Here is a 23,623-nt window from a genome sequence, read left to right on the forward strand (position 1 = left end):
AGGACTACACAGTGCTCCATTTGCTCACCAGCACTAAGATCCTCTGCACCGTTTATTAGCCAACATGGGGGAAAGTGAGGTTTTTCTGGCTCCTTTGTTTTGTTAGGACAGCTGTGTGCCATTCCCACCCCCTCCCACCCACCCTCTCCTAAAGAAATAATTAAATCCAATTAGGACCAGAAAGTAATTTACATTTCGGTTCTGTGTAAGATGGGGGGGAGGGGGAAAGGGGAAAAAAAAATCCCATAAAACACGTTGCAATGAAATTTCCTTCCTTTGCTACTTATTTGTCTGCTTTTGCATCTGAAGCTATCTCAGACTGCACTTTCCCTTCTTTAAAGGTCTGCTCGTTGGCTTTACGTTTCGGTGCATGGACCGAGAGGGAGAGGAGGAAGGTGGAAGAGAGGAAACTTGTTCCCGTTCCCTGCTCCGTGAACAAGACAGTTCTGCTGGGGCAGCCCATCCTGCTCCTGCTCCTGCTCCTGCTCCTGCTCCTGCTCCTGCTCCTGGCTCCTGCTGCTCCTCCCCTCGCCGTGCCGGGGGCTCCTCCGCCGCGGTTTACTGATTTACAGAACCTTGGTATGTGAATGGCAAAAATTCCTTGGCATAAGTATATGTTTGCTGATCACATTTCAGATCATGTGTTGTTCATTATTATGACTTGCTCAGAAACAGTTTGCTACAGTTATGTGGGTTTGCCTTGGATATTTTTTCCTCTTTTAGTACATTGAAAACAGCACGGGGAGTGGGGGGAGCAAATGAGAAAATGCTTTTGTGTCTATATGTTACCTCAAACAGCTATTTAAAAAATTACGGCAGGGAATACACAATATTCCAGGACTGGGAAGCAGGGGGGAAGGAAATGAGATTAACAAATCATTTCTTAAAGACCAATGCAGTGTCAAATTTTGAAGCGGAATATTTTCCTTTGGATGTGTATGGAATTATATATGGATTTGATATTTATATACTTCTGAACGATCTAAAAATACATCCAGCCAAACCGATGCATTGAATTTAATCTGGTGCATTATTTAAGCAGCTAGAATGGAAGGTCTTTTTGCCAGGCAAAGCACCAGTGTGAGTACGATCTGTAGCACTGGGCAGCATGTCCAGGACACATTTGTTTCTAAAAATACCACCCCTTGTCCTGTGCAGAGAATTTTTTTTTCCCCAAGTCTGCATTCTGGCAATTAGGAAAGCAAATATGGCATCACTCAAGAAAAAATAAACAGGTTTCCAAACGGTGAGAGTGCTGGGCTTTCACCTGTGCAGTAAAACTCCAGGTTAATTACAGAGAGTTTCTTCTGAACTCCTCCACCGATTTAACCCCATCTCTGCCCACAGGACCCAGGATTTTCCTTCACCGTGTGGGTAAACTGGGCGCTTTCCTTCCTGCACCCAGTGCAAAACACGAACATTTACTTTTTTGTCATTTTCATATAGTAGATTATCCATTAGATTTCATCATATCTTACTAAAGCAATTACATCAAGAAAATGATAGCGCGTGTGGAATCAATTATGCATGCACTTGGCCAGGGACCAAAGGCTATGAAGTCGGAGAGGGCAGAATCGTTCGACACACACAAATAAAAAGCCCCTGGATCTCGCAGATGGACCCCATCAGTTCATCTTACTGCCGAAAAAGTTCATGCACTTAATAATTTATTTGTGTTCTGGATACTGTTTCCCAGCTGAATATTAACAACTTTGAACTGAACCATGCTTTTAGCGTGGTATGGGTGGAAGTCATGGAAGGGCAGCCACAGGTCTCCTCCGAGGTTAAAATTATACTTCTGTTCCCTCCCGAATGGTCATTTTCCCTCTCTGTTTATTTTCTTTCATTAAGCAGTTCCTTTAATCAGGGTATCCATTTCACCCTTCCGATTCATCTTCTTACCCTCTGATAAACTCTCAAACCAAAGTTGAGCATCAATTACAGACAACGGAAGGGATGAAGCCAGGGCGAGGGCCTGATCCCTGCGGGCACGAGGTGCGGCCGGACGGGCACCCGAGGGCAAAGCCCCAGCCCGGCAGGAGGGGTGGTGGTGCCCGGGCACGGGTGCCCGGGCAGGTGACAAGAGCTGGGCAGGCTTCCAGCCAGGCTGCTCCCAGTTTCCCCTCCCAGCTCGCAACAAGGGTTGGATGATTAACGCCTTGCCCGGGCAGGCAGGAGAAAGAGACCCTTCCTTGCGATGAGGCAACTGGAAGACCTGCCTGGAAGAGGAGCAGTGCTGACAGCATGACTTGCTCCTAGGAACGGGACGCGCTCCCTCCCTGCCGCAAGCGCTTCCCGAACACGGAACCGCCACCCAAACGCCAGCAGCAGCTTCGCACACATGTGCAGCACAGGATCAGGCCCCGGGCGCGCATCTTCGAGGCTGGTCATGCAAGAAGGGGCCCAGGCACTGCCGTATCCTGCCCTGCCATCACCTCTCCCTTCCGCCCAGGCAACTCCAGACCGCAGAAAATGATTCTTTTCTATCTATACATCTAGAAATTTTTTTAAAGGAATGTCTCCCCCAAATGGGAACAATTTCCTTCTACACTTCCAACCAAGTGTACTTAACATTAAAAGAGAACTGATAGAACATATTTAATTACTCAAGGTTAGACTCCTAATTCCTCAATTCACTAAAGGAAACTTGGCAAGAAGATGCATCATTTTGCTGCTTTCTACTGGAGCATCTGAGGGAGAAGAGCCACTGAGGCAGCTAATACACAAAACATGATCAAAAGTGATTAACAACAGCTTCATATGCAAATTGCATTAATGAAGGAGTGCAAAGTCATCATGTAAATTAAACATGTCAAATCTCTTGGTGAACTTTCAATCTTGAGAAGAAAAAACACCGCTTTAATTTTTTTACATCATCAATTTTCCAAGATTGAAAATCTAAGAATCTTGGTGCTATAAAACAATTTTCACCTTTTTTTTCTCCTTCAGCAGCCTGACAGGCTGGCCTGATGTGTGCCGAATGCACATGTTAATAGGCCAATCAAAAATGCAAAACAATTCGCAATTACTGCAAGGACCTAATGGTCATTAGAATTTACAACTAGGTAATGAACTAAAGTCTGCCCACACCATGCATATTCATAAAGCAATTTAGCCTTTGAAGATTAAAGAAGTGCTTAAAATTCAAATGAGCTTTAGCAAATTATCAGTAAGATTCATCCAAAAAGCAAAAGGGTTTTTCTTCCTGTGATTTCCTTATTTTTTTAATGCAAAATTGTTATATCTTCCAGACCGAGCTTCAACTAAACACAGGGCTCCAAGTCAAGCCAAAGGGGCTGGAGACAAACAGAGGCAGAAAACATTGTTATGGACTTTGTTCCGAAAACTAAGCCCTTAAGAGCCAAACCTATCTCTAAACATGGTAATTTATCAAAAGCAGCACAGACTTGCTCATAGGCAGTATTGTGTGCCGCTCTCCGAGAGCAGATTAACAAGATTTCCGCCACCCTCCAAAAAAGCCTTTTTCCCCTCAAGTCACATCTTCCATGTAAACAGCAAATGTATTATAAAAACATTATTTTCATCAAAGTGCAGCAGCATTAATTTTAGGAACTCGCTGCATTTTAAAAGGAGGGATGAAAAGATCTCCACACCGGAGCGTGCCACCGAGAAAGTCACTTTGCTCCCAGGGAGCAAAGCCGCTGTCGCCGAGAGGCGGGGGGGTTTGCTGGGGGCCTGCTCAGCGCCGCTCAGCGCCCGCAGCCGCTCACAAAACTTGGCTCCGCTCTCGGCTGGCCCAATCCTGCCGGCACGTCCCGCAGCACCCCGAAGGGCACAGAGGGGAGCCCCGGCTCTGCCAGCAAGGTCGGGGAAGGGAGGCTGCGCCGCCCGCGTCCCCGGCACCCTGACTTTGAAGGATGGCTGCACGTTCCATAATTTCTATTCCCACCTCCCCAGCCTTCCTCAGCCTCGTGGCTTATCTTACCTGCGCCCCTGCAGAGCGAAAAAGAGGATGCCCGGGGCCGTGCTGATGCCCTGCTTTTTTAGCATTTATTAGAATAGGACCCAGCACCCCAGCAGCGAACATCTGTACTAGCCACGAGTCCCCCCATTTTAACCGATTCCCCCGACACCAACATTACTTCACATGAGGAGAGTCCAGGGAGGGCCACTATGGGATGTGGCAGCATGGATCAGAGTTAGATTAAACCCAAAAGTTTAGAACTACGGCCGGGTCGCCAAGCTGTTGAAGGCCATGTCTCTCAAACCGCCTTCAAGTCATCCACCCCATTAGGAGATTTCCCCCCCCACCTCTTTCACTGCTTCCAGGGACGTAAAAACCACACCACTGAGCCCCGAGTACTCCTTAAAATGAAGCAATTAACTTATTTCCAGGCTCCAGCAAGCGATTGTGACAGCCTCCCCCCTGCAGAAAGTGGGAGCCGTGGTCCCTGACCCCCGGCCAACACAAAAGAGGCAGCCCCAGCACAATGCCTGCTGTCAGCAACTGAATTATTTTTATACAGGAATTTTTATCTCTATGGTACAAACAAGTATGTGTCTGTGCTGACTTGTTAAGCAATCCACTTGTATGTAGAATAAGATTTTTTTTTCCCTGCTACCAGTCACACAGCTCTAAGATCAGAAGAAATACATACTCTTTGAAGCTCCTCAAATGTTTTAGTTAAAAGGACAGCAGTTGTTTTCAAAGATCCAAGAGTATCTTTATCAGAATTTAATTTTTCCTTATTGATTTTTTTCTAACGTTACACAAATTTAACACAGGACAGTTTATAGTTTATTACAAAATAATGCAGCCTCTAAATAATCTTTTGGCAGGTAATACTCTTTTTTCCAAATGCATCCCACTGTGTTTTACCTCCTCGAAGAGAACAAGGCTCCCCAACTACCGTTTCCTTCTGCACAACAACTATTTCCTAAATATGAAAATCGGCATCGATACCAGAGAAAACATGAGGAAAAGCCCCCAGCCACCCTCCCACAGTAAATGCTCCACGCGCTTATGATGCCCTGGCTTGAAGCACGACAGTTCTGCTGATCTATTCTCTTGCTCCAGAAAGAATGAACTCAGTACTTAAAATGCAACAAAACCCAGATGATTTGTGCAATGTTTGGAAAAAAAAATAGCTGTGATGCTGTAGCAAAGTAACACCAGGTGACAAATTAATTGCTGTGAATTGGGGGGGGGGTGTGGTGTGTAGAGAACATTTTTATTTTTGCATTTTGTATTTTGCTGCCTGCTAAATTAATTAATGAACGCAAAAATTAAACTCCTTACTTCCTAAGGAGTGAGGAACTGTAATGTGTGTTTATTTTAAAACGGTAATAGTTGTAGTAATAGCAGTAATAATAATAATAATAATACCCACAACACCAACACCACCACACCACCGAAGGCAGGGCTCTTCTTTAAGCCTCTGCTGTTCAGCAGTAATTCCATTGTTTATTTAGGCAGCGGTTTTTCTATCTGAAGCTAAGATCAAATTGTAGGTGTAATTGTTCAGCGCTTAGGCAAAGCAGGGGGAGGATGGATGCAGCAAGCCCTTGGGTTTGACTGACCAAAGCTCCCAGGTCTCCCTCGGCCAGCGCACCCGCCCCGCCTGCAAACTCAGCACCCTCTGAAGCCGCTGCAGACCTCACCACCAGCCTGCCACCGCCTACCTGGAAGGGCAGAGTTGAAGCACTGCTTCTCCCCACAGCTATTTCACAGGGATATTAAGCCTCATTTCCTTGATGGTAATGCAGTTATTTGGGTTTTGCGTCTTGCTCCCGTCTTGGTGATTTAGCTATTTAGTGCGACACACAGAAATCCAAGCTGGAGCTGAGCTCCATAACCCATCAAACAGGGGAAAGTGGTGGGGCTTTCTTAACAGCAACCTGTTCAGGTAAAAAGTTCCAGCAGAACTGCAGCAGGCAAGCGGGGAGAGGTCTCCAGGGAGAGCAGAGAGAAGAAACACTTTGGTGCACTGTCTGCAAACCCAGAATTCAGCAGCTTTTTTTGGCAGCCAATTTGTTTCAAGTGTTTTGTTTCAGGAAACGTATGTATTTTTCTTTGTGCATTTTGTGGATTTACTACAACCGCTCCTGACAGCTGTTGATTCAGTTAAATGAGCACATTATTAAAAATCCTCTAACATAGCTGCTGAAAAACAGGCACCTTTGGATGGAGCTGAAGACTGGAACACAGAAGATGCAAATGAAACCTCTGTGAAGAGGATGCACAGCCTGGGCTGTGCCTGCAGCCGGAGGAGGGGCAAAGGGGGCTCCAGCCCGTTTGTGGTGGCTCTTATTTGCTTTGTTTCAGCCAGACCCAGATACAAAAAAAAAGAATGAAAAGCAAAGCAAAATACTCCCCCCCAAGTATAAAAAATAAAAGGTTTGCTAACACTTGGAAAAATTACATCCCCAGCAGGCTGGTGTTAACACGCTTCAAATAAATCTGCACTATGTCCCCATACTTTGTTTTCTTTCCTTACTTGGGAGCCAATTTTGCAGAGGAAGAACACCTATACGAATGAGGAGGGAAAGAAGCGGATGTTTTCATTTCGCTTTAGATCAAAGGCAAACAAGAATGCAAACTGTGGCATATTGAATATTTTTTTCCACCGCTGTCATTCACACTAGGCTATCGAAGTTTTATACAATTCCCCAGCCCAGCTGCATATTAAGCTGGCTGTGTACAGCTTTATTACAGCATGGTGGTGAGGAAACATTAATATTCCTGCGTTGCATCTGACAGGACATTTACATGCGCCCATCTGAGCTCACACCTGAGAGCTGCTCCAAGGTACAGTAGCTGTGCTCCGATTGTAAAGGCAAATGAAGAACACAAATTCCCTGCTGGGATCGGGGCTGACCTCACCACACCCCACACCGCAAACCTTTCCCTTGCCAACCCGAGGCAATGCCACCTCCGAATGAAGAATGAGCCAGGGAGCAGCCACCAAGTTACCAGCCCTCACGGAAGAAGAGTGAAAAACCTAGCTGAAATATTTTAAAGATGCACAGCGAGTGCAGCTGGCCAATAAAGGTTGGGAAACAAACTCGCTGAACCCTGCATGGGATGCGTTGCATACTAAACCTGATTAGAAAGACGACGAGGATGTTTATGGGCTTCAGAATGGGTTTGGCATTAACACAGGAGGGTTTGAATAATGCGAGTGCTTGGTCTGCCCGTCCACGGGGCTCTGCAGGCACCAGTGCAGCTCCTGTAAGCGTTTAAACGCGCAGGTGCCGCGTGGTCCGCATCCAGCGGGGCCAAGCGCGCCCCGGATGGAGGCCCTAAAGAGCAGACTGTGTTTCATGGAAATTCATATGAAGCAAAAAAAACAGATCAGCCCAACTGCTTGGGCAGTTTTGTGGGTCCATTCATGGGCCTGTTATTTTTAAAAGTACGTAATAAATCACAGCATTCCACATAGTGACACCAACCACCATGGGCCCAAACCTGCTATGCCCGATGTTACCAGGAGGCAGGCTGGAGCTACTGCGTTTGTACAAAGTGAGATAAAATATGTTCATTAATTACCCCAGGGAAAAAAAAACAAAACAAAACAAAACAAGACCAACCAATGGTTAATTTTCAGGCCATGCTAGCAGTATGAATATATATATATATATAGGTCTTCATTTATTAAAACATAAGAGCTCAGCATACTTTATGAACTTGTGCAACATCTCAGAAGCTGACACATAAAACAGAGCCCTCCCGGACAGAAGCTGCATTCAGACACCTGCCAGGCCAAGAAGATGACCTCCTTGGACTCGTGAGGTTGCTGGCAGAACCAGGACCTGAACAAAATCACAACTAACAGAAAGGTAACAAGAAATCCTCAGCACTTAGCATAAAAAAAAAAGAAAAAAAAAGAAACACACACAAAAAAACAACAAAACAAGTGGCAACATGCCAGGCCATGTCCAGCTTGATGCTAAATGCCTTTTATCGTGCAAGGACGGTACTATTGGATATAAAACCAGACCAAAGCTTGAAGGGAATTCTGTCCAAAAAATTTCCGTAATGAGGATGCGAGCAGGCAAACAACTGGAGGCTGAACTCCCGTTGCCTGACACTGCCTTGCAAGCCTCTTTAATCGTCTTTATTATTTGAATGAAATAAGAAAAGAGCTCGTGGGCTGAGGGTTGCATATACAAAACGGGGTGATGCTAATAGGCCTCCTCCTCTTTAAAAGAGGCATTACCAAATTATGGGAATGTTTAGGGAAGACTTTATTTCTCCCACCAGGCTAATTAGAAGGTGTTTAATTTACTCCCTGCCTCAGTTTCCATCACCCGGCGTTCATTGTTGGGACTTGCTGCACAGAGCCTTATGTTTATTACGCGCATTCTTTTCAAAGCATTTGGCACGTGATGCTAACGTGCACCTTTTCAGATCTACACGAAGTTTAACGCGTGCCGGGCTGCCTCTCCAACCACAAGCATTTTGGATGTAGCGATGCTTCTGCCCATGGTGAGCTCCACAACTAAATGTCCCATACAACAGCAGAAAGCATGCAAAACACATTTCTCATCCTCTAAACCAGAAGATCTGATTTGCAGGAAACAAAAAACCAGAAAGCTTCAGGGTGCCGCAGCACTCTGATGCTCCCCTGGAAGGATCACGCTGAGGCAGAGGAAAACTTTCTACCCTGCTTCTGTGCTTCGAGCGAACTTGTATTTGTGTTGCCAATAAAGAGCCATTTTTACATCAACTGTCTGTAACAGCAGGGAATAGGAAAACTAACACAATCTTTACCTCGTACAAAGGATGGTATTGGCATCACGTGTTTGCTTCTTCAAAAAAATGTTATTTATAAAAGGCAACTGCAAAAGCAGAGAAACTATTGACTCTTCTCTGTATCCCCGTGTGAGTAGCACTGGAGCAACTTTTCGATCCCCTACATTTTTTACATCCCCCCCCCTCCCCGAGAAGTAAATTTCACAGCCGCACAGGCCACCGCCTTTAATTAAGCTTTCAAAAGTCTTCTGACAATGCCAACAATTGCAAGACACTTCTAGAGCTCAATCATGCAATCATCGTGACACTTCTATTTACAATTTGTCTTAGAAAGAGTTTCTCTGACATTGTACTTTGACAAAACAGCCAAGCTGCCGGTTCACAACCTTTCTCTGTCTTATTTACAAATACAGCTTGTACGCAGGGCTCCGAATCTCAGGAGCCTTTGGGTAGCACCCTCACTATTTTTCCTGCCTGCGACTGCTTTACCCAGTCTGTGCTCTCCGTTTCTTTGTATGAGGAAAGCAGACCGAATGTGACTCCAAAATATCTCCGTATTCCTTTCTTCCCCCCCCCTTTTTTTTAAGCTTTCATCTTATTGTCCAGATGCAACGCTAACGATTCAATGCAGACATCAGTATTTTTTTTGTCTCTGGAACAAAACAAAATAATAAGGAATTGCAATTTACAACCTGCAGAATTGTAATGGCAACTACTAATAACAGCCCAAGAAAATTTCTGTGGTGTAATGACTACTCAAAGACATTACCTCCTGAGAACTGTAATAATCAATGTACTTGGTCCAAAATTTAGTACCAAATTACGTCCACCTTCCCCTGATCACTGCAGACAGAGGGTCATCTTACATTATTTTCCCACGTATTTTATTTGAATGCCACCAGCAGCTTGAGCATAAAGGATTCGAGCAGTAAAAATGACCTCCCCTCCTCCTCCCCTCTTTGTACAGTAAATACGGTATCCGCAGATACACACTCGGCATTGTAAAGGGGAATATCTAGCAGCACTCCAAAGTGCTCCTCCAACTGAATCCAAGTAACATTTAAGATCCTTCCTCACCCCAAAAACAACCTTTCCTTAATTCTCTCAGATTTATACATTCAACAAACAAACCGCTAAAACCTGACACCAGCGGACAATAAATATTTCTTCAGCCTTTTCAATAAGTGAACAGCAATTTTACATTCACTGATCTCTAGATACTTCAGTTAATATTTCCCCCTATTGTAAAATATGAGAGTGGATAACTAAAGCCCTGCCGTAGCACTCACTGCAAATCACGGGCTGCCGGTATCTGGTGGTGAGGCTTTGACATACATATTGATGAAAGCTGCCTCATTGGACCCACACAACATATCCTATTAATTTTCAGTTAAATTTATGACATTTCAGCTCTAGCACTGGATCAGCATCACTCAAAATTTTATAGCAAGTCAAAGCTACGCACAGGCAGACACCCACATGGAAGAGACAGGTACGCATGTCTGCACCTATGTGAATCTCAACGCTCCTGCACAGGTTGCACACAGACACATAAGCTCTTGTGCTCGTCCCTGCCTCTGGAAAAGCGCGAGGATAAAGAGCAGCCTATTGACGGCGAAAATAGACATAATTTCTCCACTCGCTGCCTCCTGCCTTGTCTTTAGATGAGCTGATCCTTAACCATTAGTTATCTTAAGATGATCTTTCACAGTAACACACCAACTTACTGACTAGGAAACCGTGCAGGGAGCACATGCTGCACCCAGACCTAACCCACAGCACCTCTGTACCTGGCGCTAACCTGTAACACCTCTTCCAGCCTAACAGCTAACCGGGGACATTTTTGCTATTGCTACTACTAAATAGGTATTTTCTGGTCTCTTACCAGAAAGAATCGGTGCCCTCAACTCCTGTGTATTTTTCTCAAGGCAGCCCATCTATTTTTTTATTATTCCATTTTTGTTTTAATTATACACTCTTACCATTTTGCATTCTTGCACAGAAATCACATATAAAATACCAGAACTGGAAGGGCCTGAGGTCCACTGCAGGGGCCTTCCAGAAACCTGAACTCCACAGCTCACTCCAAGACCCTCACTGGTAATTTTACTGCCAGACTCCACAGACTCCTGGCTACAAGCGATGGGTCACTCCAGCCACTGCCACGCTCCTCTGTGACACGAGGGAGCTGAACTCACTCAAGTGAAAGGGGAGATGAAACAAGAAGGCGAGGGACAGTGCAAGAACCTGTAACTCCTGATGCTCCTTCCCCCGCCTCCCACAGCCGGGCTGCATTACCCACCCCTGGGAACAACCAGGGGACCCCAGTGCTCCTCGGCTCTGTCCCAGCCGGGGAGGTGCAGGTGAAGACCCACACTCTTGGATGTCCCGTCCACGGGCACGGCTGGGCACCACCGCACAAAAGGACTTGGGGTGGGAGGTGGCTGGACAACTGCAGCTCGCTCTCTACTCACAACAGCACCTGTGGCTTGCCCCACGGACCCTCCTGCACGGCACCAAGCCCGCTCCCAGCTGCGCCCACCTGCAAAGTTGATCCCTTGCGTGTAAAGGCAAGCAGGATCAAGCCCCTGCCGACAGGCACCTTTCCTCACCCGTTGCCCTCCACTCACCAAATCATTCAAAGTCAGTTAAAGCCACGGCCTTTTCTGAATTAACAGCCCTGTGACATTGCGCAAGGCCAAATCCTTCTTGCTCCCCGCCACCCGCGCCACGCAGGAGCGTGACTTGGCTCGCCGAGTCTCCCGTGCCGAGCGAGTGCTAGAGCAAAACCCTCCGCTGAGCAGTTTCCCCTCGTGCAGAACTCCCTGGTGTGGCCATCCCTGCGGCCGAGGGACCTACTTGGGACCACGGGGAGGACAGAGTGTTTAATTCTTGCTTGACAGATAACTGTGTTTTGTCTTTTCAACAGAGCGGCGCCGTACGTAAATACAGCGTTACATCATACCGCCGCTCCTCCATATTTGGTGATTTACTATGGCTCCAGAGCTCGGAAGACTACAAATCCCTTCCACCGGGCTCCCGCTTCATTAATCATGCCCTATGCTTCTGCTCATTTTCCGTCAGATCGCAGGCAGCACATGGAAATGGGCACTGCCCTCTACCACTCTGGGGAAAAAAAAATAAAAAACCTTTAACATCGGTGGCTGGGATGTGCAATATGAGGAATCGTTGGGGTTTTTTAAGTCTCACACGAAATGTAGCTTAGCAGTGGCTGAGCCTCTGTTTCCTCTTAAACATACGTATTTACATGTATTCAAAGTAACACCTATTACTCTGCAGAAAGTGTATATTCATTCACATGACGTAAGCGTGTGTATGCACATGGCTTTGCATATATACGTGCCACAGACAGACACACACGCACTGATGCGTATTTGCTGCCACCATAAAATCTTCGAAACTACAGCTCTCCAGTGGGATCTGACAGCCGGTTTGGAGGCCAGGGAGGCTGCGGGAGTATCACACTGAACCTCCCAGAGCCTACTGCCCTATTATGGTTTAGCTTTGTGGCCAAAGCAAGCCCAAGACAAGCTCCAGCACATCATGTGATGATGTACTGCGCCTCTGACAACACTGAGCGGTCCTGCGGGCTCCCCCAAAGAGAGGTACCAGCAGCGCCACATCCCAAACAGCGCTGGGAGGGGGAGTTTGAAACTGGTTCAGGCATTTGCTGGCGTTGATACACTGCGGTCTCGCCTTTTTCGACTGGTAGTATTGGCGCGGTTTGAAGCGATTTGCAACGCTCGCTGCAAATGGGTAGTACTTTTGTTTACTAGCAGGATTTTAAAAGCAGAGCGTGCCTTGTTACGCTCCCAGGGCTCTGGGATTTTCTTTCACATAGCACACTCTATTTTTTTAACGTCACTTGTGAAAATATCTGCATGGCGGATGGTTTTCCGGTTTAAAAAAAAAAATAAAAATGCTAAGAAATGGAAATATTTACCCTATTATTTTTTTTTAAATTACATTTCATATTGTTTGTTGCACAAAACAGAACTCTGCCTTGGACATTTGTACGGCTGACATGTGGTTGTGTAAACCACAAACAAAATCAAGATACATCTGTCAAAACCACATCAGAGACAAGAGAGAGCACAGCGAAGCATTTATCATTTGGCTGAGGAGGCAGGCTGCAGAGAGCGGCCTTTCCTGTCAAACCAACCTTTTGAAATTTCCAACATGCCCTTAAACTTTTCGAATAAGCATGTCTGTGCGCTTCAGCAACTGCCCTCTCTACTCTGGCCTGGCCAGTCGAAAATGGCATCTTAAAGTCAAGGTCGGTGGTGTCACTTTGCCATGGGGCTGTGTTTAATTACAGTCCATACGCTGACAGCCAATATGGAACCAAGGCTGGCTGATGCTCGGTTAACTCTTTCACCCCTGACTTTGCCAAAGACTCGAAAGCTCCTCGCTTTATCGCGCGGCAGGCTCTGAAATCTCCTCCTGCGGTGCTATGGCAGGCGAGACACCGGGAGACGGTGACTACAATACAAGGCAAATCACAAGAGCAGCCTCAAACAATACCGTTAGAAATACCGGCTGGCACGGCACGTGCCTGTTGATCCTGCCTCTGCGCAGGCACTAGGAAATACCGGTCGTGCGCTCACCACTAACCGAAGGCAGGGCATTTAACACGTCGGCCGTCACGGCAAGCAGAACAGAGACAGACACGGCAGTTTGCAACTGCGAACATGCTACGTTGCAACTGAAACAGAAATAAAACTCGCAAACACTTCTCCTTGCTTTAATTTACCTGCTATATGTTCCTGTTTAGGGCAAATTCCTCTAGATGACGTTGATAAACAATCGTCATCCTCTGGCGTAACCTGGATGCCAACCTCCACAGGATTGGATGCTTTTTTCAGCTCACTTGGTGAGGGTGAAGGTGGCTTATCCACAGCCTTCTCTAAGCAGAGACTGCCATTGCATTGTTTCCGTTTGTGCTCAATAAAAATAAGAATGTCCCCCAACGGAAAGTTCATCTGACACTGGCCACAAGTGAGGAGGTCGTGGTCCCCTTCCGGAGCTCCCAATGTGCCATGTTCAGGTTCGTCATCAGTGAGAATGGCTTCAAGAGGTTCGGCTGCAGTTTGAGAAACAAAAGGAGAATCATTAGAGCTCTTGGGAAAGGCACCGGGCGTGGGGGGAGGAACGCACCGAGCCCCTTCTCCATGAATATTACACCCTCCTCGCAAGGTCCGCCTGCTCCCCCCCAACTAAACCCATGCAACACAGCTATTAGCATGGCAGCGAGGAGATGAATTCATCAGTTACAGGGAAGAGATTTTGCAGAAGCAGCTGTAGCATGCAGAACTCAGAGAGTGAACACTGCAACTGTCTCTGTGTTCCTACATGAGGACAAATTTCTGACTTGATTGAACAATTCTCTGCTAAAATTAAATGAACAGGCTGAAAGAATGCACTGCGAAACTCTCGTGGTACTCCTAAGAGAAGCGAACACGGTGTTTTATTGCTGGATGTATTATTTATGTATATGAATTCAAAGCTAAAAGCACTGCGCACACTCTCTCACACACACATGGGTATGTATTTTCCACAGCCAGACCTACTTTCTAAAATTCAGAAGCCTGAACTGCACGGGTGCAGGTGCAGACAAAAGGTGTTTCAACATATAGATACTGCATGTTGCCTACACAGGCCATGCAGGTAGCATGAAAGTTTGTGTGTGTGTGTGTGTGTGTATAAGAAAAAAGAAGGAGAGCTAGACCACACAGCCACACCACCCGGGGCACATACAGCCCCCTTATAACACACGTGCAGACGTATGCACGTGTATTTGTGTCACTATCCCTCTCAGCACGTTTGCGGCTTCCAATTTAATAATTTGAAAGCCAGGAGTTCTTTGTGGGGGAGACAGGGGACGAGATGAATACATAAATAAAAGGCAGAAACCAAAATTATACAAAGGAAGTGCAGCAGGAATGCCTGCGGGGCGGGGGGAGGCACCTTTCACTTTTCAGCTGCTCCTCAGAATGCAAGTAAACATCAAATTCACAACCGAGTCTGCCCAGAGATGTTAGCTAGATGGGATATTTTTTAGTACTTAAGGAAACAAGGCAATTAGTCATTTTCCCTTTTTTATCCTAAAATAAAGGAATGCCTAAATTACCTTGAACGTGTTAGCACTGGTGGCCCTCAGCATCTAAAAATCAGCGTGGCCAAGCAACTGCCACATTTCCTCGCAACAGCAAGAAGTGCCTTCCTTAAACTCAAAATACCTTGCCTAATGTTGTCAAAGTTGACAAATTTTCTGAATGAGCTCCAAAAAGCTTCATTATGAGGCTATTTCTGCTCAGAGAATCGTCAGTGGGTGCTCTAACAAGGCAGACGTGGCTCTCTTTTCTGTCGGCTTTTTTTTTTTTTTTCCCGTTAAGTTTGCAGAGAAATACGCTGGCAATCTCGGTGCAGTCTCCATCACTATTGCCTTTCACGAGGGGAGGGAAAAAATAAATAAATAATTACCAGCAGCATGTCGGTATTCCTCTATCTGCGCAATACAACACGCACACTAACAGCAGCGAGCAGGAGGAGAGGGTACTACCGATACAACCTACCTCAAAACACTGCCAGGTAATGCAAGTGAGACGGAATACAACTCCTAAACAGTTAATCAGCCTGACCTTCTTTAGCTGGCTGCCAATTTCACGTTTAATGAACTTAAAGCCACAGAGAATCAAAAAATAGATTTTAATTTGACTGCACGATATTGGAACTGATTTTGATAAAGTGCAAAAATCCAGTGAACTCAGGTTAAATTTATTTCAACCCTACCTAGGCTGAATATTGAGGAGGAAGATCTGGAGTAGCTCCCAGTTGTGCTGCGTAAAATAATATTGAAAGAGCACACTACCTCGCCGCACCTCAGCTCCAACTAGGACACAGCGATCCAGTCCATCATTTCTTGCCTCTAGTACTACTTCTAATTTAACGTAAGGTCAACCACAGGAATATGAAGGTTACACTCGTATTAATAAAAACAATATCTTAATCGCTGGGGTTTTCTCCTAAACTTACAGACCGACAAGACAGGACGCACAACGTGCGTGTCACACTCCTTGGGAAGCCGGGAGAGGAGCAGGGTGTTTCTGCGGGATTGCCGGGCATGGCGTTTTTCTCCCCAGCCGTTCCTTGCGTTCGGACAGAGGGAGTAAATTATTGCAGGACTAATTCCACCAGTAGCTCGCTGCACGCCACAGACAAAGGTATTTTGCAAATCTAACTTCTAGCTCACCAACTCTCCGCAGCACAAGACACAAAATAACCCATATTCCCCTTACAACTGGCTTAGCGAGGAGCTCTGCATAATCATTACTCAATTATAATGTTTTCCCGCGGCCTGATTTCTTTCTGACGCTGTCAGTATTATTTAGCCGGGGAAGGTAACCCGCTGCTTCGACACCAGACAGTTCAAAGTAGCACTAAACAAAAATAGACTTTGCTAAAGTCTGTACCGACTGGGCTGATTTACAATCAAAACCAGGAAATGAAGTGGTAATTCAGAGGTTGCTGATTACACCTCCACATTTCACCTAATTAATTTTATAGGAGGCAAAGTTCTTGAAAATAACACGATGATCAAATGTACAGATATAAAACCTGTAACCTCAACATTTTCTATGCTCTTAACGTAAATTATTGCTAATTAACAAGAATTATATACTAACGTATGAAATACGGCTGGCACCATGTTCACTGCAAAACATTTGGCTCCTAACGGAGGCAGAGCCAGCAAAAATATGTTCTTATTATTACTGCTACTTTTAAAACAAAATAGAAAATAACCGGGTTTACAAAGAAAACGCCAGAACACAATTCACCTGGCCTCACCACTGATTTGCAGGATGTCTTTTAATTCTGGGGCAATCAGAATTCCCTGCCTGGGTCCCTAATCATCCGTCCCTATTTTTCATGCAAATTGCCCTTCCACCAACATGTCTTTTCAGCTTCCCCCCTTCGCCCTCCTACTCCCCCCTTCTTCCCCGTTCCCAGTCACCAAAACAACCGCACCGTCTCTCTGGCAAAAGCGGGATGGATTTCGGAGTGTCGGGAGAAAGGAGGTACCGGGGGTGATGGGGCGGGGAGGGGGGGATGCCACGGCACGGTGCGGGGAAGCGCATCCGCGCCGCCGGGGCATCTCCCGCAACCGCACCGCGGCAAGGACGGAGAAGGGGCTGTTTAATCCTAAAGTTTGAGTCCTGGGGTCGTGCGGTGCAAGTGGAGAGGGGGCTTGGGGGTTACAATGGAAATCGCCAACACGTCGGGGCGGGGGGGAGCCGGGGAGAGGGCCGGCGAGCATCACCCGCTGCCTCCCGGAGCAAGCAAACTCCGCGCAAAATTAAGAACAAAGAAGAAGGAGGGGGGGTGCGGGGGGTGCGGGGGGAGGGAGCTGGGCGCCCTCCCCCTCCCGCCGGCCGAGAGGCAGCGGAGGAGCCGGCCAGGTTCAAGTTCGCGGGGCTGCCCGGTTGTTTGATCTCGCTGTGCCTCCTAGCGACCGAATCGGGCAGGCGGCCCGCCCGCCGCCTCCGCCGCCCGACCCCGGCGCGCAGCCCCCGGCTCCCCGCTCCCCCGGCCCGGCCTCCCGTTCCCCCCGCCGTCTGCCGGCCCACCCCCTCCCCATCCCCGGGGCGGCTCTCACCGGAGGGAGCCCCCCCACCCCCTCCCCGGGCCCGTCCCAGCCGCCGCTCCCGCCCCACACGTGCGGAAACTCCGCGCCGGCCCGCGGGCATCAGCGAGAAGGAGCCGCGGGCACCCGCCCGCCCGCGCCGAGCCGGGCCCCGCCACGCCGCGATCCCCTTCCCCACACCCCGCTCCCGGGGCCGCCGGGCATCCCGGCGCGGGGAAGGGCCCCCCGTCCCCCATCTCGGGAGGGGGCCGCGCCCCCAGAAGCGAGTCCCTTGCTGTTGCAACCCCTACCCCAACACAGCGCCGAGCAACTCAACGAGAAAGAAAAGCCCCGAGAAGTGGCGGGGAAAGAGGGAGAAAACGACCGGGGCGGGGGGACGGGGGACGGACACGGACCGACAGGAGAGACCGAGCACCCGACACCCCACACACACACACACGGGGGTCAGGGAAAACTTGGGGCAGGGCAGCGCTCCCCGGCCGGCCCTGCCGCGCTGCCTGCGCTTCGCTCGGGGCTCCATGTGCGGACCTGGCCGGGAACGTCGGTGCAGCCGTGGGGAGAGAAATCGCCGCATAAAGTTTTTTGGGGGGCGGGGGTTGGTTGTTTTGGGATTTTTTTGGCGAAGGGATAAGGGAGCCGGGGATCGCTGACAGGAAGAAATCGCCCTGGGTTTTCTGCCATCCCTGGGAGGGAACAAAACCCGCCGGGAGTAATGGGGGGGAAAGGAAGAAATCAAGAAAAAGAAGGAGAGGAAAAAGGAGCGAGGAGAAGCATGCAACATTTCCCTCCCCCCCCCCCCCCCCCCCCCCCCCCCAGCTCACGCCGAGGAAAAGGGGATTTCTTTTTTTTTTTTTTTTCCTCCCTTCCTTCCCACCCCCCTCGCCCCAAACCTTTCCAGCTCGAGTTGCCTTTTGTTGTGCAAAGAGCGCTCCCGCTTATCTTGCATCTAGCCCTGGTGTGTGTGGCGGCGGCTGGAGGGAGGGAGCCGGAGAGTTTTTGTTGCGAACGGTGTGCAGGGGGTCGGGTTTGCTTTTTCTCTCCCGGGGAGAGTGGATTTGGTTTGGGGTTGAAACGCGGCGGCGAGGAAGGGCCGTGCGAGTGTGTGTGTGTGTGTGTGTGTGTGTGTGTGTGTGCGTGCGTGTGTGCGTGTGTGTGTGCTCAGCCCGGGCTCGCTCTCGCCTGTGTTTGTTGGCAGGAGGCTCCCCGCACACGCGGTGCTTGTAAACATTCAGACACGAGATTTTTCCCAATCAAAATCCACTTCCACTTTTTTTTTTGAAAATCTTCCAAAAAATAGTAAGCGAGCGGGAAAACGCGAAGCGAGGGCGAGGAGGGAATCCCTCCCGGCGCGGCGCGGCGCGGCTCGGCTCCCTCGCCGCCCGGTGCCGCCCCCCGCCCCAGCCCGAGCCGGAGCGGCGGCCGGGCGGGCGCGGGGCGAGGTCGGGGTGGCGGAGCCCCGCACGGCGCCGGCCCGGGGCGGCGGGGAGCGGGGGGCGGCGGGACGGCCACCCCGCGGCGGAAACAAAAGGGAGGCTGCCCGGCTCGGCTCTCCCCCCCCCCGAGAGGGTGCCGCGGGGCGGGCGAGGCGGAGGGGCGAGCCCGCCGGCAGCGGAGGGGCTCCGGCCGCCGGACTTTGGCTCGCCCCGCAGCTCCCGGCCGGCCGGCCACGGCGTCCGGCGCCCAGCCCGCCGCTCCCGCAGGAATTTCTTCGCACTTTGGGCCGGTTTTGCCCCCGGCAGCCCCGCACCTAGCCCGTGCGGGGCGGCTACCGCCGCTCCCGGTGCCGGGGCGAGAGCTGCCGCTCTTGCCGCCAAAGAGCGGGGCGAGCGGGAGGCGAGTGGGGAGAAGGGAGCGGGGCACGGGCGCTGCGCGCCGGCGGGCGAGGGGCACGGAGAGAAAGAGAAGAAAAGTGATCAAGGTGATTAAATTAGAGAGGGAGAAATTACCCGGAATGCCGATAATCCCGAGCCGGCGTTGAGTTCATTTTTTTTCCCCCCGACTCGCTCACTCGCTCTCACTTTTATTATTTCCACACTCCCCCGCCCTGCTCTCGCTCAAATTAAAAATTAAATCCGTGAAGGGGAAATTAAATAAATTGCTCTCCGGGTTACTTACGTGAAAATTCCCGTTTGCTTAAGTGCTGGGGTTTGCCTTGCTTGCGGCGCGACATGGTGGGTTGGTGGCTTCGGTGGCTTGTGAGTCGCTCGGTTCACATCGGGAGAGACGGGTTAGAGAGGAAGGAGACTCCAGAGAAAATATCTTCATCAATGTCTTTTGACATCCAAAATAAATTAGAAATAATACAAAGATGGCGCAGGGAAGATGAATTGTGGGATAGCAGTCATGGCTTTTTTTTTTTTTTTTTGTGCAAGGGAAAAAAAAGAGAGAGAGAGAGGGAGAGGGAGAGAGAGGGAGAGAGAGAAGGAGAGAGAGAGAGATGAAAAAAATGGCAAAAGCCCCCCTGAGCTGCAAGTTCAAGTGCGGACGTGACGTCCCTGCGAACTTGAACGTCAGGAGCCTGGATGGACAGAGACATACAAAACATGGGCAGGGCAAGCCGGGGAGAGGGGAGGAGGGAAGGCGAAGGCAACACCAATGGACACTCATCAGGGGCTGGACATGAAAAAGAGAGCAGGACAAGCCAATGGACAGTGATCGCAGGGGGGAGAGGGGAGGGGGCGCGGCGGGGGGGGGTGCACCGGCCGCCCGGCGCACGCTGCCGAATGGAGCCGGGGGGCCGGGGGCGGAGGGGGCGGCGGCCGGACCCGCGAGTGGCCGCGGCGGAGCGGGTGCAGGAGGGGAGCCGGGAGAGGGGCGCGGGTGGGGAATTGAACACGCACACGCGGAGAAAGAAGGGAGGAAAGCGAGGGGGAGAAAGCGAGCAGGCAGGCAGGCAGCGGCAGCGCACGCACACCCCCGCTGAAAAGCAAAGCCATCGGGGAAGCCAAAGGCGGGCAGGGAGGGCTGCGGGGCAGGCTGGCCTCGGGATGTGCCGAGGAGGTGTGAGAGCTGGGGGAAGCCAGGTAGGACCGGAGACCACCCAAAAAGCAGGGGGGGGCCATCCGGCTCCCGGCTTCCCCGCTCCCCCCCCCCCCCCGCCCCCGCCCGCCTCGAAGCCGCAGAGTCCCCTCCTCCCGGGAGCCGCGGCCCGGCCCCGGGGGACGGCGGCGGCCCCGCGGAGAGCCGGGGGGCTGCCGGGGCTCGGCCCGGGGCCGCGGCCCGCGGGAAACTTCGGCGGGGAGCGGCGGGCCTTGCCCCGCCGCCCAGCCGGGCTCCGTGCCCCGGGGCGGCCCGGGGGAGAAGCGAGCGGAGTTTCGGCAGCGAGGAGGCGGCGGGCACGGGAGGCGAAGCCGCAGGAGCGGGGCGGGAAGGGGGAGCAGCGGGGCGGCGGGACCTCGCAGCTTTCCCCGTCGGCTTCCCTCGCCCGCCCGCCCGGAGCCCCCCTCCCCGGCCGGCTCTCCGAGCCCTGCCCGCAGCCGGCACCTCCTAACGAAAGCGAAACGCGGGACTGCCGGCGGCGGAGCGGCGGGTTGGCACCGGGGGAGGGCGGGGAGGCGGGGGGAGCGGCGGCGGCGGGAGGCACCGAGAAGTGGCTGGAGTTGGGAGGATGCGGCGGCGGCGGCTGCAACTTCGCCGAAAACGGAGGGAGAGACGCGGAGGCTGCCGGCACGGGGCGGGAGCAGGTTGCGGTAGGAATAAGCTCCGGAGGCGAAGGGGCGTTCGGAGCCAAGTGCGGCTGCGAGAGGGATAACGGAGCCCGGGACGGAGGCGGGGAGCCGGAGCGGCGGGAGAGCCGGGCGGGGGGGCGAGGAGCCGCCCGCCCGCCGCCGTAAGACGGGGTTTAACGCGCGGCGCCGCGATCGCCCTCATGCCGCCCGGGGAACCGAGGGGGCGGCCGGGGACCTGTTGGCGAGGCGAGCAAGGCGGCGGAGCTGTCAGAGGCCGGGGCGAATCGCTCCGACGTGGGACGGTTTCAGCTTCCCGCCAGCAGGTCCCCCCCGCGCCGCCCGCGGCTCCGCCCGCCGCCCCCCCCCGCCCCCCCCCCCCCCCCCCCGCCGCCGGGCAGCCCCGCCGGTGCGCGGAGCCGCGGGCGGGCCCGGCCGGGAGAGCCACCCCGGCGGCGCGGGCTGCAGCGGGGGAAGCGCCTGTCCTGCGGGACTTCCCGGGGGACCCGGCCGCAGGTGACAATAGCCGCGCTGCTCCTCCTGGGCGCCCGCCGCCTCTCGGGGCCGGCTGCTGCAGCCCCGCGCGTTCGGCGGGCGCACCCGCGCAGGCATGCGTGTCTAGCGGAGAGGTGTCTGTACGGGGCTTGATTTATACCTAATGGCACGTATAAAGCTCTTCAAGGTGGCTGCAATGTAAAAAGTAATGACTTTATTACCCCTGAAAGGTTCTGTGGTTCACAGTTAACAGTCCTCTGAATTACAATTCATTACGCAGTTGCGCGCTCTCTCAAGCCAGCCTGCATCAGAATACCTATCTGTGGTTATTCCCAATAAATAACGGGCAATGTTTCATTGATTTTCTTTTAAAAAATCATAGGAAATTAAGCACTTAGTTACAACTAAATCTGTTTTATTATCGCACCGTCTTGGAGATTCCAGAGGCGACTTCCCAGACCGCATCTTAAAACCTACAGTCAGGAGCTAATTTTACAGATGCTTTCATGAATGGCAGCGAGGATGTTCCTACCATTAGCATGCCCTTAATTCCAGCACCGTAAAATGCTTCAAATTAAATGGAAACTCGCTGCCTCTAAAAACAATATTTCGCCCTGGCTGGAGAATGATTAATATTAGCATTTGATCGCAACAGTGCTGTGCTGTCCCCGTCCCCCCTCCCCAGCGCTTCGCATTGTCATGTGATTGGAGGGAGATAACAAACCTCAAGAAAGAAAAGGAGTCAGAAGACATTTTTAACACGGCATGACCGCAGATTAATAATGCAGGTGGGTTTTTATTTTATTGTGTTTTTAGGGGAAGGGAACGAGGCTGTTTAACGAGCAGTCGTGGACGCGAAGTAACTATATTTACAATCCTTGATGTGGCTTTCGGTGGGTAATAAATTATGACAATATTAAAATTATTTTCTGGCAGCCCAGTTAACTGCGCTGGGGACCCTAAAGCCCTTACTGATTCCATTTATGCCTTGTAATTACGGTCCACGGGCTCTCTCTAAACCCTTTGGTGTATATTGTGTGTAAACTTTTAGCTAATAGACCTTTTTTGAATGGAGGGACTTTTCTCGGTACTTCCTGCAGTATATATTCTGTCTCTGATCTCTGTATTTAATGGCCAAGTCCTGGTTTATGCTTTATAATGTGTTGACAAGTTTTCTAACAGACTTTCTGAAATAATGCACATATATTCACGTCGGTTAGAAACTCCACAGTATTTTTAGAGTCGAGTAGATCTATATCCTAATGCACTGAGAGGGAGTGTAAATCATAGAGGATTTCATAGCCCTTTCAGTAGTTTTCTGTATGAAGTATGAGCAGCGTGGCCTCCAGACGTAACCTTTTAGAAAAAAAGACAGTGCTTTTATTTTATGGTGTAAAGTGCTTTTAGCTTCAGGGCTCTGAACGTGAATGTGGTCAACAAACAGCTCTTGCGAGGGACTTTGCTACAGCCTCAGCCCCAGCGCCGGGGCTCTGCCTTCGTGATGGGGAGGGGTACGGGGCCACCTCCGGCCGCCGGACCGGGCTCCCCGCCCCCCGGACACGCTCCCTCCGGGAAAGCCGCACCGTTGCAGACCGGCCCAGGCAGGGGGGGCTCCGTGCCCCGCCGGCCCCGAGCCGAGCGCCGCCCCCCGCCGGGACCCCCCGCACGCCTCGGCCCGGCCAGCCCCGGGGAAGTGGGGCCGGGATGTCCCCCGCGCTGCCGGCCAGCCTGGCGGCGGGGTCAGCGCCACGGGGACCGCTCCCGCACTCCGGGCCGGGCCCGGGGGGCGGCCTCCGAGCTCGCCCCCGCACCGGTGGCAAAGGCAGGGCTGGGCGCCGAGCCCGGGGGCAGAGCCCGGGGGCGGCCGGAGGCGAGAGTGCTTCAGGAGAGCTGTGGGAGCAGGGGCAGCGCGCCCCCCCTGCACCCCAAGCCCTGCTCCTCCTGCATTGTCCCCTCTGCTCCCCGCGCCCGGCGCAGCCACCACCACCGCACCTCTGGCACACGGAGCATCTTCAGCCTCTCCTGTGCCTGTTACACGGCAGTGTCACTTCACTCGGCGGTACTAAAGAACCTAGTGAACGT

The 23,623-nt window shown here is 51.2% G+C and overlaps 1 protein-coding gene across 6 annotated transcripts in view; it reads right to left on the reverse strand.

Moving 5' to 3' along the window:
• BCL11A (BCL11 transcription factor A) overlaps positions 1-19,959 on the reverse strand; it is a 73,659-nt gene extending 53,700 nt beyond the window's left edge. For 3 of the 6 annotated variants that reach the window (XM_080407915.1, XM_080407912.1, XM_080407911.1), the window contains exons 1-2: positions 19,497-19,959; positions 13,491-13,820 (exon numbers count right to left, since the gene is read on the reverse strand). In XM_080407915.1, the coding sequence (XP_080264041.1) occupies positions 13,491-13,820; positions 19,497-19,551 (385 nt within the window). In that variant the 5' untranslated portion in view covers positions 19,552-19,959. Of the gene's footprint in view, positions 1-13,490; positions 13,821-14,976; positions 15,115-18,271; positions 18,477-19,496 lie in introns of those variants that run through there. The other 3 variants (XM_080407916.1, XM_080407914.1, XM_080407913.1) reach the window with 3 other exon arrangements.
• Between the last annotated feature and the right edge of the window lie 3,664 nt (positions 19,960-23,623).

This window comes from Falco punctatus, assembly GCF_963210335.1.
Source record: "Falco punctatus genome assembly, chromosome: 12".
NCBI lineage: Eukaryota > Metazoa > Chordata > Aves > Falconiformes > Falconidae > Falco > Falco punctatus.